The following is a 13,138-nucleotide window of genomic DNA, read 5'->3' as shown; positions in this document are numbered from 1 at the left end:
CTATGACAGAGAAAAAGACAACCAAAGAGGCAATGATAGAGGGATAGAAAGAGAGTTTGTGACAAAGCACATCAGAGAGACAGACAGAGAATCAATCCTATATCAAACAGGAAGATTGAAATGATACCTTGTACAGGAGGAGAGATTGATGCCTCTTCTTCAGTGAGTCTGGACTTTTATTCTCAACATTCCCGTGAATCTGTGCTGCACCCTCCAAGGCCAATACATATTCTTCCTGTATTGTGATGCCTTGGACTGAGCACAGCCTCCAGATGGATGGAACCAGATCTCTCTATCATTGAAACACAAGGTCAACCTATTTGTAGTCCAGTTCCCCCAGGTAAAGGCCAACAATCCATTATCTTGTTACATTATTTTTCTATCTGTCAAGCAGATTTGGATGCTTAAAGTTTTCTGCTTATCCGCTCCTCGCTTCCCAGCATTCAGAATGGAATGTTTGGTCCAATCCCTTAACCTGTCACAATGCACCTTTGTAACTTTCTCCCAGCTTCTGATCCCATCGACTATCTTTTTATAAATTTAGATTACCCAATTCTTTTTGTCCAATGAAGGGGCAATTTAGCATGGCCAATCCACCTGCCCTGCACATCTTTGGGTTGTGGGGGTGAGACCCACGCAGACACGGGGAGAATGTGCACACTCCACACAGACAGTGACCCGGGATCGAACCCGGGTCCTCACTGCAGTATGCAGCAGTGCTAACCACTGCGCCACCCCTTCTTATCCCATCTACATTACTTATTTTTATGCCATCGTAGTGTGATCAACAAACTTAGAAATATGGGGCGAAATTCTCCCCCAACGGCGGGATGCCCGCCGACTGGCGCCAAAGCCGGCGCAAATCAGACGGGCATCGCGCCGGCAAAAAGGTGCGGAAGTCTCCGCATCTTTGGCGGCCTAGCCCCAACATTGAGGGGCTAGGCCGACGCCGGAGGGATTTCCGCCCCGCCAGCTGGCGGAAATGGCGTTTGTTGCCCCGCCAGCTGGCGCGGAAATGCGGCGCATGCGCGGGAGCGTCAGCGGCCGCTGTCAGTTTCCCCGCGCATGCGCGGGAGCGTCAGCGGCCGCTGAAAGTTTCCCGCGCATGCGCAGTGGGGAGAGTCTCTTCCGCCTCCGCCATGGTGGAGGCCGTAGCGGAGGCGGAAGGGAAAGAGTGCCCCCACGGCACAGGCCCGCCCGCGGATCGGTGGGCCCCGATCGCGGGCCAGGCCACCGTGGGGGCACCCCCCGGGGTCAGATCGCCCCGCGCCCCCCCCCAGGACCCCGGAGCCCGCCCACGCCGCCTGGTCCCGCCGGTAAATACCAGGTTTGATTTACGTCGGCGGGACAGGCAATTCCTGGGCGGGACTTCGGCCCATCCGGGCCGGAGAATCCAGCGGGGGGTCCCGCCAACCGGCGCGGCTGGATTCCCGCCCCCGCCCAATCTCCGGGAGCGGAGACTTCGGCGGGGGCGGGGGCGGGATTCACGGCGGCCAACGGCCATTCTCCGACCCGGCGGGGGGTCGGAGAATGACGCCCATGGTCTTTAGTCTTTCACCCAGAGGCAGCACGGTGGCGCAGTGATTAGCACTGCTGCCTCATGGCACCAAGGACCCGGGTTCAGTCACAGTCCTGGGTCACTGTCCGTGTAAAGCTTGCCCATTCTCCCCGTGTCTGCGTGGGTTTCACCCCCATAACCCAAAAGGATGTGCAGGGTAGGTGATTTGGACATGCGAAATTGCCCCTTAATTGGAAAAAAAAAGAATTGGGTATTCCAAATTTATTTTAAAAATAGTCTTTCACCCAACTTGTTCAGAAATATAGTGAGTATCTGAGACCCCAGTACAGATCCCTGGGTGAAGGCTGGGGTAAGGAGGCTCCGTTAGTCACATTCTGCTCTCCATTGGCATCCATTATCCCTGCTCACTGTCTCCTTGCTCCTAGTTAGTTAGTGCTGAACTTCACTGACAGATGATGGATGTCACTGGGCCATTGACGATTCTCGATCAGCAGACCAGCTTCGTGAATACCCTCTCTGCCCTGTTCAACAAGGAGGATTTCAGCGACATCAAACTGATTGTGAACAAAAAGCTCACACTGAACGCCCACAAGTTCATCCTGGTTGTGCGCAGCGATGTCTTCAGGACCCTGTTGGACACTGAGCATTGGTCGGATGTTAAAGACCAGACTGTCCACCTCACTGAGGAAGAGGAGTGCCTGGATCACTTCCAGCATTTCCTGAGGTATCTCTACAACGGGAGTGTCACCCTCAGCACCATGAATGTGCTTCCCCTTCACCTTCTCTCAGAAGAGTACAACGTCCAGGAGCTGAGAGAAAGCTGCCAGCAGTTATTGTTGGCCAATGTGGCTGCCCTGGGCTCCTCCAACCGTGCCATCACATGGCAGAGATATGCCAAGCTGATTGGCCTGACCCAACTGGAAGAGAAATGCTTCCGGTTTATAGCCTGGAACATTGGCACCATCATAAAGTCCCCAGACTGGTTATCGATGGAACCCCACCAACTCTCTGCTCTCTTCCAAAGGTCGGACCTGGTTGTGGAAGATGAAATCCTTTTCCAAGCCCTGGTGAGTTGGCTGTCCCTGCATCCTGCCCATACTGAGGAAATGCTGCACCACATTCGCTACCCTATGTTGCCCCCAGAGAAACTGTATGATCTCCAAGCCAGAGGAAGCCTGCCCGAGGCAATCTCCAGCTACCTGCTCCAGGAAAGTTTGCTGGTCTACCAAGTGCACCTTTTACCCACAGATGCCATCAGCCAACACCATGATATTACCACCATCCCATTTACCATGAGGCTGTATACGTCAGAAAGTTTCAGCCACGCCTGGGACATCAAAGGATATGACATGATGGGGAAAACATCTATTCCGGCATCATTATCGAGAGCAATTTCAAACTGAAGACTCGATGGTATGTTACCTTTTCCCCAAAAGGTCAAAGGACGTTAATCCAGCGGCCAAAGGTCAATCACCCGCGTTATGAGAATGTTCGGCAGGACGATGACTTTTCCACTCTCTCTGCCTCGGTGAGCAATTGTGACCCAGCTGGTAAGACACATTCTCACAAGCTGAACATTCTGCTTTACCGATGTGTCAATGGCGTGTGGTTTGTGAATGACATGAAGACACTCGAAGTTCCGCACTCGGGGAATGCCCAGATCAAGCATCTGATCCCCTTGTCGGAGCGGGAGAACTACATCAGCAATGACACATTGAAGCTGCACCTTATTGGACAAACCATCTGGGAGAAATGTCAGTAGATCCAGGCGAGGTTGAATTGAGGTGTTTAGGTCATGAAGGGTTTTGATGGAGTGGATGGGGAGAAACTTCCAACCAGCAAGAACCAGAGGATGCACAGATTTCAGATCATCTGCAAAGGAGCAAGTGGCCGGATGAGGAGGTGTTTATTTCAGGCAGAAGTTTTGATCTGGTTGGTGGCACTGCCTGACTGGGTCACTACTTTCAATAATTACATTCAAAAAGCAATTGGATACAGACTCAAAGTGGCAAAATTAGAGGTGTAGGAAAAGTGCCCTGGAGTGGGATTAACTGGAGAACTATTTCAAAGAGACAACACGCATATGATGGGTCGAATGGTCTTGTGTTGAATGATTCCACAAATCTCTCATCGCTCCACATAACTGAACCCTTGTCTCCTGGTACTTTTCAAATAAAACTAAGATCTCTAATGGTGTGCAAACCCATTACTGTTTGCAAATGTATTCCATAATTATAACTAATTATTTTCACGATTTATTTTTCAGCATTTTAAAATGTAATTCTAACTGTAATTGCAGATCATTTTTAAAAATAATTCTGACCTTATTAATTATTACATGAAACATATTGTGTTTACCAGGCCCAGTCTTTGTTATTACTACTGAAGACCATGTTTCCATTTATATTACAGGGCTCCGTCTTAGTTATTGTGACATTAGACTCTGTATTGTTTTATATTACAATTTCTCGGGTTAATACTTCAATAGAACACATCTGGACTGGATGGACTACACCCCAGGGTTCTAAAAGAAATAGCGGAGGAGATTGTCAAGGCATTGGTGGTGATCCTTCAGGAATCACTGGAGGCAGGAAGGGTCCCAGAGGACTGGAAAATGGCGAATGTCACAATGCTGTTTAAGAAGGGAGGGAGGCAGAAGACTGTCTGTGTGACGTTTCGATATTCTCCCCGTGCCTGCATGGATTTTCTCCGGGTGCTCTGGTTTCCTCCCACAGTCCAAAGACGAGCAGATTAGGTGGATTGGCCATGATAAATTGCCCCTTAGTGTCCAAAAGGTTAGGTGGGGTAATGGGGATTGGGCGGGAGAGTGGGCCTAGGTAGGGCGCTCGTCCCAAGTGTCAGTGCAGACTCAATGGGCCGAATGGCCTCCTGCACTGTAGAGATTCTATGATTCAATTACCTGACCATTACACATAAACTAAAATTAATTATTAAACATGGCTTTGCCTACAGCTCCACAGTCCAGTCAGTAACAAGCTGACATGGTCATACTCAGTGGATCACACCTTATTGCCGATGTCTCATTCACACAAGGAGCAGGAAGAGGCCACTCAGCCCCTAGTGTCTGCTCCTTTAATCAGATTGTGGCTGATCTGATAGTAACCTCAAACCTGCATCCTGCTTACCTCACCGCCGCCCCCGATAACCTATCACCACCTTACTGACCAAGAATCCAAAAATCTGCCTTAGAAATATTCGCAGACTCGGCTTCCACAGCCCTTTGAGGAAGAGACGCACGATTCTCAGAGAGAAAAACTCTCCTCATCTCCGTTTTAAATGAGCGACAGGTTATTTTTAAACTGTGACCCCTAGTTCTGGATTCTCCAACAACAGGATGTATTCTCTCCACATCCACCCTGTCAATACCCCTCAGGATCTTATATGTTTCAATCAAGTTGCCCCTTACTCTTCTAAACCCCAGGGGATACAATTCCAATCTTTCCTGAGAAGACAACCCACCCAGTCCTGGTATCAGTCTGGTAAACCTCTGAACTGCCTCCCTCACCCTTCCATCCTTCCTTAAATAAGGAGACCAATACTGTACTCAGTATTGGAGCTATCGTCCCACTCGTGCTCTGGATAACTGAAGCACAACCTCCCTATTTATGTAATTAACTTTCCCCTCACAATAAAGGGCAACATTCTGTTAGCTTTCCCAATTAAGCTGTATCTGCTTATCTATATCAACGATTTGGATGAGAATGTACAAGGCATGATCAGTAAGTTTGCAGATGACACTAAAATAGGTGATATTGTAGACAGTGAGGAAGATTATCAGAAATTGCAGCAGGATCTTGATCAGGTGGGGAAGTGGGCCGAGAAATGGCAAATGGAGTTCAATACAGTAAGTGTGAGGAGTTGCATTTTGGAAAGTCAAATCAAGGTAGGACTTTCACAGTGAATGGTAGGGCCTGAGGGAGTATCATGGAACAGAGGGATCTTGGAGTTCAGGTGCACGGTTCTCTAAAGGTGGAGTCACAGGTAGATAAGGCAGTGAAGAAGGCTTTTGGCATTCATCAGTCAGGGCACTGACTATAGAAGTTGGAAGTTATGTTGCAGTTCTACAGGACGTCATGAGGCCGCACCTGGAGTATTGTGTTCAGTTTTGGCTGCTTTGCTATGGGAAAGATGTTATTAAACTGGAGAGAGCGCAGAAGAGATTTACAAGGATGTTGCCAGGGCTCGAGGGACTGAGTTCTAGGGAGAGATTGGACAGGCCAGGACCTGTTTCTTTGGAGCGTAGGACACTGAGGGGTGATCTTCTAGAGGTGTATAAGATCATGAGAGGCATGGACAGGGTGAATGCACAGTCTTTTTCTCAGGGTTGGGGAATCGAGAACTAGAGGGCATAGCTTTAAGTTAAGAGGGGAAAGAATTAATGGGAATCTGAGGAGCAACTTTTTAATAGGGTGGTACGTATGTGGAATCCGCTACCGGAGGAAGTGGTTGAGGCAGGGACATTGACAACATTGAAAAGGTGTATACATGGATCAGGAAGATTTAGAGGGATATGGGCCAAATGGGGTTAGCTTAGATGGGCTGGCATGGACCAGTTTGGGCCAAAGGTCCTGTCTCCATGCCGTAGATTCTGTGATACCCAGATTCCTCTGCAACTGAAGAGCTCTGCACTCTCTCACCATTTAGATAATGTGCTTCTCTTTTATTCTTCCTGTCAAAATGTCCTGTCCCACCAGTAGGTCAGACCAGAGTAGAGATAGCAGCACGGACGTATACAGTGTGAGAGATGGTCCTGGGTTGAAATCCCAAATTTCTTTACCCGTCAGTCTGGCCTCAATAAGAGTCGAGATGGATTTGCAGGTACAGCATTAGTTATTTTATTTGGCTTGCAAGCCTGATTCATCTCAGAGGCATAAGACACATCCAGTCTCCTACACCCCGGAAAGCGAATGAACAAAGAGACAAAGGGATCTCTGCAAATCAATTCAAATGGTATCAAGTTACACATACACGATTCCCATAGATCATCCTATACCCCTCCTGACCTGGTCAGACATTCTGATTGGTTCACTTCCAATCCCTTCCTCTGGCCCCTATTACCCAGCATCCTTTTCTCCTCCTTTGGTGGACACACCTCTTCCTTTGCTTTGCCATGCGGTCTGAAATCCTTTGTCTGTGAACTCACCAGAATTAGACTGGCCTACCTCTACATTACATTGACTAATATCTCTAAAGTAACTATTTTATATCACATTCGTCAGGGTGTCCTCAACATTGATGCTGAGCCCCATGAAATCTCATGGTGTCGGGTCAAACATGGGCAAGGAAATCTCATGCCGATTACTGCCCTCCTTCAGCCACCGAATCAATACTCCTCCAGGTTGAACATTACTTGGAATAAGCACTGAGGAGGTGGGGGGAGGGATGGGGTGGGCATTCAAGGTACTGTGGGTGGGGGAATGCCCATCACCAAGACTCGCTTGGTACCACCACTGAGCTGTCTGAGTCCTGAAGGAGCTCTCGCTGCCGGACTGGGCATGCGGCAGGTAGTGAGGGAACCAAGAAGGATAAACACACTCGACCTCATCCTCACCAACCTACCGGTCGCTGATTCATCTGTCCATGATTATATTGGGACCACTGCGCATCCTTGTCTATTTTCAGGTTAGCAAACTGTACCTAATGGAGTGTTGCAGGGATCAGTGCCGGGGCCTCAACTATTTCCAACCTATATCAATGATGTGAATGAAAGAACCAATTGTGTTTCTGCCAAACTTGTTGATTCAGGGATAGGTAGGAAGGCAAGTTGTTTAAGGAGGATACAAAGAGTCTGAAAAGGGTCAGATATGTTCAAGTGAGTGGACATTAACTTTAGCAAATGGAGTAAATGTGGGAAAATGTGAGGATGCCCATTTGACAGCAATAGAAAAACCAGAACATTATTTAAATGGAGAGAGTGCAGAATGCTGCTGGACAGAGTGGACTGGGTGTCCTAAAATAATCCCAGAAAGGTAACATGCAGGAACGGCAAGTAATTAGGAAGGCTTTTCTGTAAGGGGGCTGGAATATAAAATATAGCCTCCATTGTCCTGTCCATCACTGTGCTAAACGGGATAGATTCAGGACAGATCTAGATCGAAACTGGGCATTCATGAGGTGCTGTGAGCCACCAGCAGCACAATACTTAAACACAATCTGTAAGCTCATACGCCAGCATATCCCTCACTCTACCATTACCATCAAGCCAAGGGACCAACCCTGGTTCAACATGGAGTGGAGGGAACATGTCAGGAGCAGCACCAGGTTTCCCTGAAACAGATTCCAATCTGGTGACCCTATAACAGGAGACTATAAACGTGTTAAACAGCAGAAGCAGCATGCTCTCAGCAGGGTTAAGCGATCTCACACACAGCGGTTCAGATCAAAGCTGCAGTCCTGCTACATCTCAGTGGTGGTGAATAATTAAACAAATCACAGGAGGAGGAGGCTCCACAAACATCACTGTCCTCAGTGATTGGGAGACAAGCACATCAGCACAAATTGAAATAAGCTGAACTAATTTCAGTGCTGCCTCCATACGGGCTGGTCGACTGCAGTCTTTTCCCAGAGATATGATATGATTCTAGGTGGTCCGCAGAGCAGAAGTTTGTAAGGATCCTTTTTTTGGATGTCCTTGTATCATTTGTACTGACCACCTTCATGTGACTCATCCCAGTGTGAGTGCGTTCATGTTCAATGAGATTCTGTGATCGTTTAAACAGCTTCCCACAGTGAGAACAACTTAACTGCCCCTCAGTCCGAACAACCTGGTGCTTGACCAGATCCCCAGTACAAATGACTGGGTTTTGTGTTTAGTGATCCTGGGTTTGTTACCAATACCTCCCCTGGATGCCAAAGCTCACTCAGACACATTGGAAGTGATGGGGAGCTGGGCCTTGGCTGTGAGAGTAACTGAAGGTGTGAGAACTGAAATAATCCCGAGTTAGAAAGGAGGAAAGGTCACAAAAATGCAGCAGCCAGTAACAGGACACCAATTAATCTCTTCTTATCCTGGTGAAATGAAGGTTTCAATAGTGTGTCTGAAACAATATTAGTTCACTTGACATATATTCAGAAGATTAAACTCCAGTCCATAGAACATAAACATAGAACATAGAAAATACAGCACAGAACAGGCCCTTCGGCCCACGATGTTGTGCCGAACCTTTGTCCTAGATTAATCATAGATTATCATTGAATTTACAGTGCAGAAGGAGGCCATTCGGCCCTTTGAGTCTGCACCGGCTCTTGGAAAGAGCACCCTACCCAAACTCAACACCTTCACCCAACACCAAGGGCAATTTGGACATTAAGGGCAATTTATCATTGGCCAATTCACCTAACCTGCACATCTTTGGATTGTGGGAGGAAACCGGAGCACCCGGAGGAAACCCACGCAGACACGGGGAGGACGTGCAGACTCCGCACAGTCAGTGACCCAAGCCGGAATCGAACCTGGGACCCTGGAGCTGTGAAGCAATTGTGCTATCCACAATGCTACCGTGCTGCCCTTGAGAACAAATAAATCTACACTATATCATTTAACCGTAATCCATGTACCTATCCAATAGCTGCTTGAAGGTCCCTAATGTTTCCGACTCAACTACTTCCACAGGCAGTGCATTCCATGCCCCCACTACTCTCTGGGTAAAGAACCTACCTCTGATATCCCTCCTATATCTTCCACCTTTCACCTTAAATTTATGTCCCCTTGTAATGGTTTGTTCCACCCGGGGAAAAAGTCTCTGACTGTCTACTCTATCTATTCCCCTGATCATCTTATAAACCTCTATCAAGTCGCCCCTCATCCTTCTCCGTTCTAATGAGAAAAGGCCTAGCACCCTCAACCTTTCCTCGTAAGACCTACTCTCCATTCCAGGCAACATCCTGGTAAATCTTCTTTGCACCTTTTCCAAAGCTTCCACATCCTTCCTAAAATGAGGCGACCAGAACTGTACACAGTACTCCAAATGTGGCCTTACCAAAGTTTTGTACAGCTGCATCATCACCTCACGGCTCTTAAATTCAATCCCTCTGTTAATGAACGCGAGCACACCATAGGCCTTCTTCACAGCTCTATCCACTTGAGTGGCAACTTTCAAAGATGTATGAACATAGACCCCAAGATCTCTCTGCTCCTCCACATTGCCAAGAACTCTACCGTTAACCCTGTATTCCGCATTCATATTTGTCCTTCCAAAATGGACAACCTCACACTTTTCAGGGTTAAACTCCATCTGCCACTTCTCAGCCCAGCTCTGCATCCTATCTATGTCTCTTTGCAGCCGACAACAGCCCTCCTTACTATCCACAACTCCACCAATCTTCGTATCATCTGCAAATTTACTGACCCACCCTTCAACTCCCTCATCCAAGTCATTAATGAAAATCACAAACAGCAGAGGACCCAGAACTGATCCCTGCGGTACGCCACTGGTAACTGGGATCCAGGCTGAATATTTGCCATCCACCACCACTCTCTGACTTCTATCGGTTAGCCAGTTCGTTATCCAACTGGCCAAATTTCCCACTATCCCATGCCTCCTTACTTTCTGCATAAGCCTACCATGGGGAACTTTATCAAATGCCTTACTAAAATCCATGTACACTACATCCACTGCTTTACCTTCATCCACATGCTTGGTCACCTCCTCAAAGAATTCAATAAGATTTGTAAGGCAAGACCTACCCCTCACAAATCCGTGCTGACTATCCCTAATCAAGCAGTGTCTTTCCAGATGCTCAGAAATCCTATCCTTCAGTACCCTTTCCATTACTTTGCCTACCACCGAAGTAAGACTAACTGGCCTGTAATTCCCAGGGTTATCCCTAGTCCCTTTTTTGAACAGGGGCACGACATTCGCCACTCTCCAATCCCCTGGTACCACCCCTGTTGACAGTGAGGACGAAAAGATCATTGCCAACGGCTCTGCAATTTCATCTCTTGCTTCCCATAGAATCCTTGGATATATCCCGTCAGGCCCGGGGGACTTGTCTATCCTCAAGTTTTTCAAAATGCCCAACACATCTTCCTTCCTAACAAGTATTTCTTCGAGCTTACCAATCTGTTTCACACTGTCCTCTCCAACAATATCGCCCCTCTCATTTGTAAGTCCAGTTATAGGGATTACTAACATCAGCAAAAACAAACTCCAACAGTCAGAATGAACATGGTTCAGTGCTGGATGTGATTAACAGCAGCAATAACAGCAGAATCCAAACCCTGCAGACATTTATCAACCTGTTGCTGTGTCAGATGAGCTGTCCGAGTAAATCCCTTCTCATACTCAGAGAAGGTGAACGGTCTCTCCCCGGTGTGCGTGTGCTGATGTGTCAGCAGATGGGATGAGCGAGTGAATCCCTTCCCACAGTCAGAGCAGATGAACGGCCTCTCCCCAGTGTGAACCCGCTGATGTCTCAGCAGAACACTTGTGGTTTTAAAGCTCTTCTCACATTCAGAACATTTGAAAGGTTTCTTATCTGAGTGAACAAGTTGGTGTGATCGGAGGCTGGTTAAATAAATGAATCCCTTTCCACATAAGGAGCAGGTGAATGACCTCTCCCCAGTGTGAACTCGCTGGTGTTTCTGGAGGCCAGATAACTGAGTAAATCCCTTCCCACACACTGTACATCTGAACGGCCTCTCCTCGTTGTGAACCCGCTGGTGTATCAGCAGATCACTTGTGGTTTTATAACTCTTCTCGCATTCAGTACATTTGAAAGGTCTGTTATCACTGTGAACCAATCTGTGAGTAGCGAGGTGGGATGATCGTGTGAATCCTTTCCCACACACAGAGCAGGTGAATGGTCTCTCCCCAGTGTGAGTGCGTTCGTGTTCAATGAGATTCTGTGATCGTTTGAATAGCTTCCCACAGTGAGAGCAACTGAACTGTCTCTCAGTGCGAACAACCTGGTGCTTGACCAGGTCCTCGGAGCTTTTAGAGTTATCACAGTCTGACTGGTTAAACAGCCTCTCATCAATGTGAACTTGCTGATGTGTCAGCAGGTGGGATGACTGAATGAATCCCTTACCACACACAGAGCAGGTGAATGGCCTCTCTCCAGTGTGACTGCGTCGATGCATTTCCAGCAGGGATGGGTAATTGAATCCCTTCCCACAGTCCCCACATTTCCACGGTTTCTCCATTGTGTCTGAGTCCTGGTGTCTCTCCAGACTGGATGATCAATGGAAACCTCGTCCACACACCGAACACGTGTACAGTTTCTCCCCGTTATGAATGATGTGCTGTTTTTTCAGGCTGTGTAACTGGTTAAAGTCTTTCCACAGTCAGTTCACTGGAACACTCTCACTCGGGTGTGTGTTGTGTGGGTCTCGGGGCTTTTCCAGTCACACTGATGTTTCCACAGTCAGTTCACTGGAACACTCTCACTCGGGTGTGGGTCTCGGTGCTTTTCCAGTCACACTGATGTTTGAAATTTTTTCCCACTGACAGAACCAACAAACATTTCTCCTTCCACATTCAAGGACCGATGATATTCAGGTCCTGATGAATTAAGTGACTCTGTCAGATCTTGATGTGATGTTTGGTCTGAGTTCCCCATCTGCAAATCAACGTCCTCTTGTACCTTGTAAAAGACATTGACAGTGTCAGTGTTACCATTAGTACAGGATAGAAATTCAGAACAGACAATTCCAGTTTCTATGGGTTTTTTCTCTTGTTTCCCCAAACTTGTGGTCCAATCAAACCTCTTTCTCAACTATACCAGAATGTTGTTTCCAGTGTCTATGGGACATTCTGCACCCTGAGGTGGCCGCCAGTGTGGAAGGTCTCAAGTGTTCCGGTAGACACCGCACCCTCCCTCTCCAGGACAACCCAGGGACCGACAAGACCAGAGAACAGGGGCCGACAGCCGGAGTTACCCCCTGCCGATCTACAGGCTGCTGCTTTAACCAGGCCCAGGAGCAGATCCTCTGACTTACCCAGCCCCCTCCACACTGGGCAGTGATTGGGAGTGTGGGGTTGTAGTGCAAACCAAATGGCGAAGCAGTTCCTTCAGGTAACGAGACGGAGACTGCGACCTCTCACTGAATATAAATATATGGCCCAAAGACTCCTCTGGGCGGCGAATATCCGGTGCAGCCCGAGAGCGGGGCATTGATTTTAAAACGTGTTGTCCCGGTCTGGGGGAAATAAAGACCCGGAGCTGGAATCGCGGGACTTGCAGAGTCTGATTCTGGATTTGAGGCCCTCACCAGGTGTTTAGAAACCCTCCCTCTCCAGATCCGGCTCCATCGTTCCGTCAGAGTTTCCGCATCCTTCCCGCTGCAGAGACGACAAATGTGCGACTCTCCTCATCCCATTACTCGCTCTGCGCATGCTCCCATACTGGTCACTACTGCACCTGCGCAGCATATTCCTCTGATGTGAATGGGGGACATTCATTACCGCGGGAATGCTGGGTAAATACAGCCCCATCGAAAATCCGAATTAGTGACTCGTGATCTTTTTTGCTGTGATGTGGATATTGGGGGGGGGGGGGGGGGGGGGAATGTGCACAGACCCTTCATTATCCATCAGAAAGATGGAGTAGGAATTGGTGGAGAATTTCAAATGCCCTAAAGTTTTCCAACACGACAGC

The 13,138-nt window shown here is 48.1% G+C and overlaps 1 protein-coding gene across 2 annotated transcripts; it reads right to left on the bottom strand.

The window, feature by feature from the left end:
* Nucleotides 1–10,555: 10,555 nt before the first annotated feature.
* On the bottom strand, nt 10,556–12,848 carry LOC140421518 (uncharacterized). 2 transcript variants are annotated; one of them, XM_072506299.1, is made up of 2 exons: nt 12,480–12,848; nt 10,556–12,124 (listed from the first exon to the last, which is right to left on the bottom strand). In XM_072506299.1, exon 2 carries the CDS (start codon nt 11,682–11,684, stop codon nt 10,713–10,715), a length of 972 nt encoding a protein of 323 aa, XP_072362400.1. In that variant the 5' UTR covers nt 11,685–12,124; nt 12,480–12,848; the 3' UTR covers nt 10,556–10,712. The 2 variants fall into 2 exon arrangements, with proteins under 2 accessions (XP_072362400.1, XP_072362398.1); XM_072506297.1 differs by having other exon boundaries at nt 12,753–12,846.
* Between the last annotated feature and the right edge of the window lie 290 nt (nt 12,849–13,138).

This window comes from Scyliorhinus torazame, chromosome 5 (assembly GCF_047496885.1).
Source record: "Scyliorhinus torazame isolate Kashiwa2021f chromosome 5, sScyTor2.1, whole genome shotgun sequence".
In the NCBI taxonomy this organism is placed as follows: Eukaryota; Metazoa; Chordata; class Chondrichthyes; order Carcharhiniformes; family Scyliorhinidae; genus Scyliorhinus; species Scyliorhinus torazame.
This window is presented reverse-complemented; position numbering and strand designations above follow the sequence as displayed.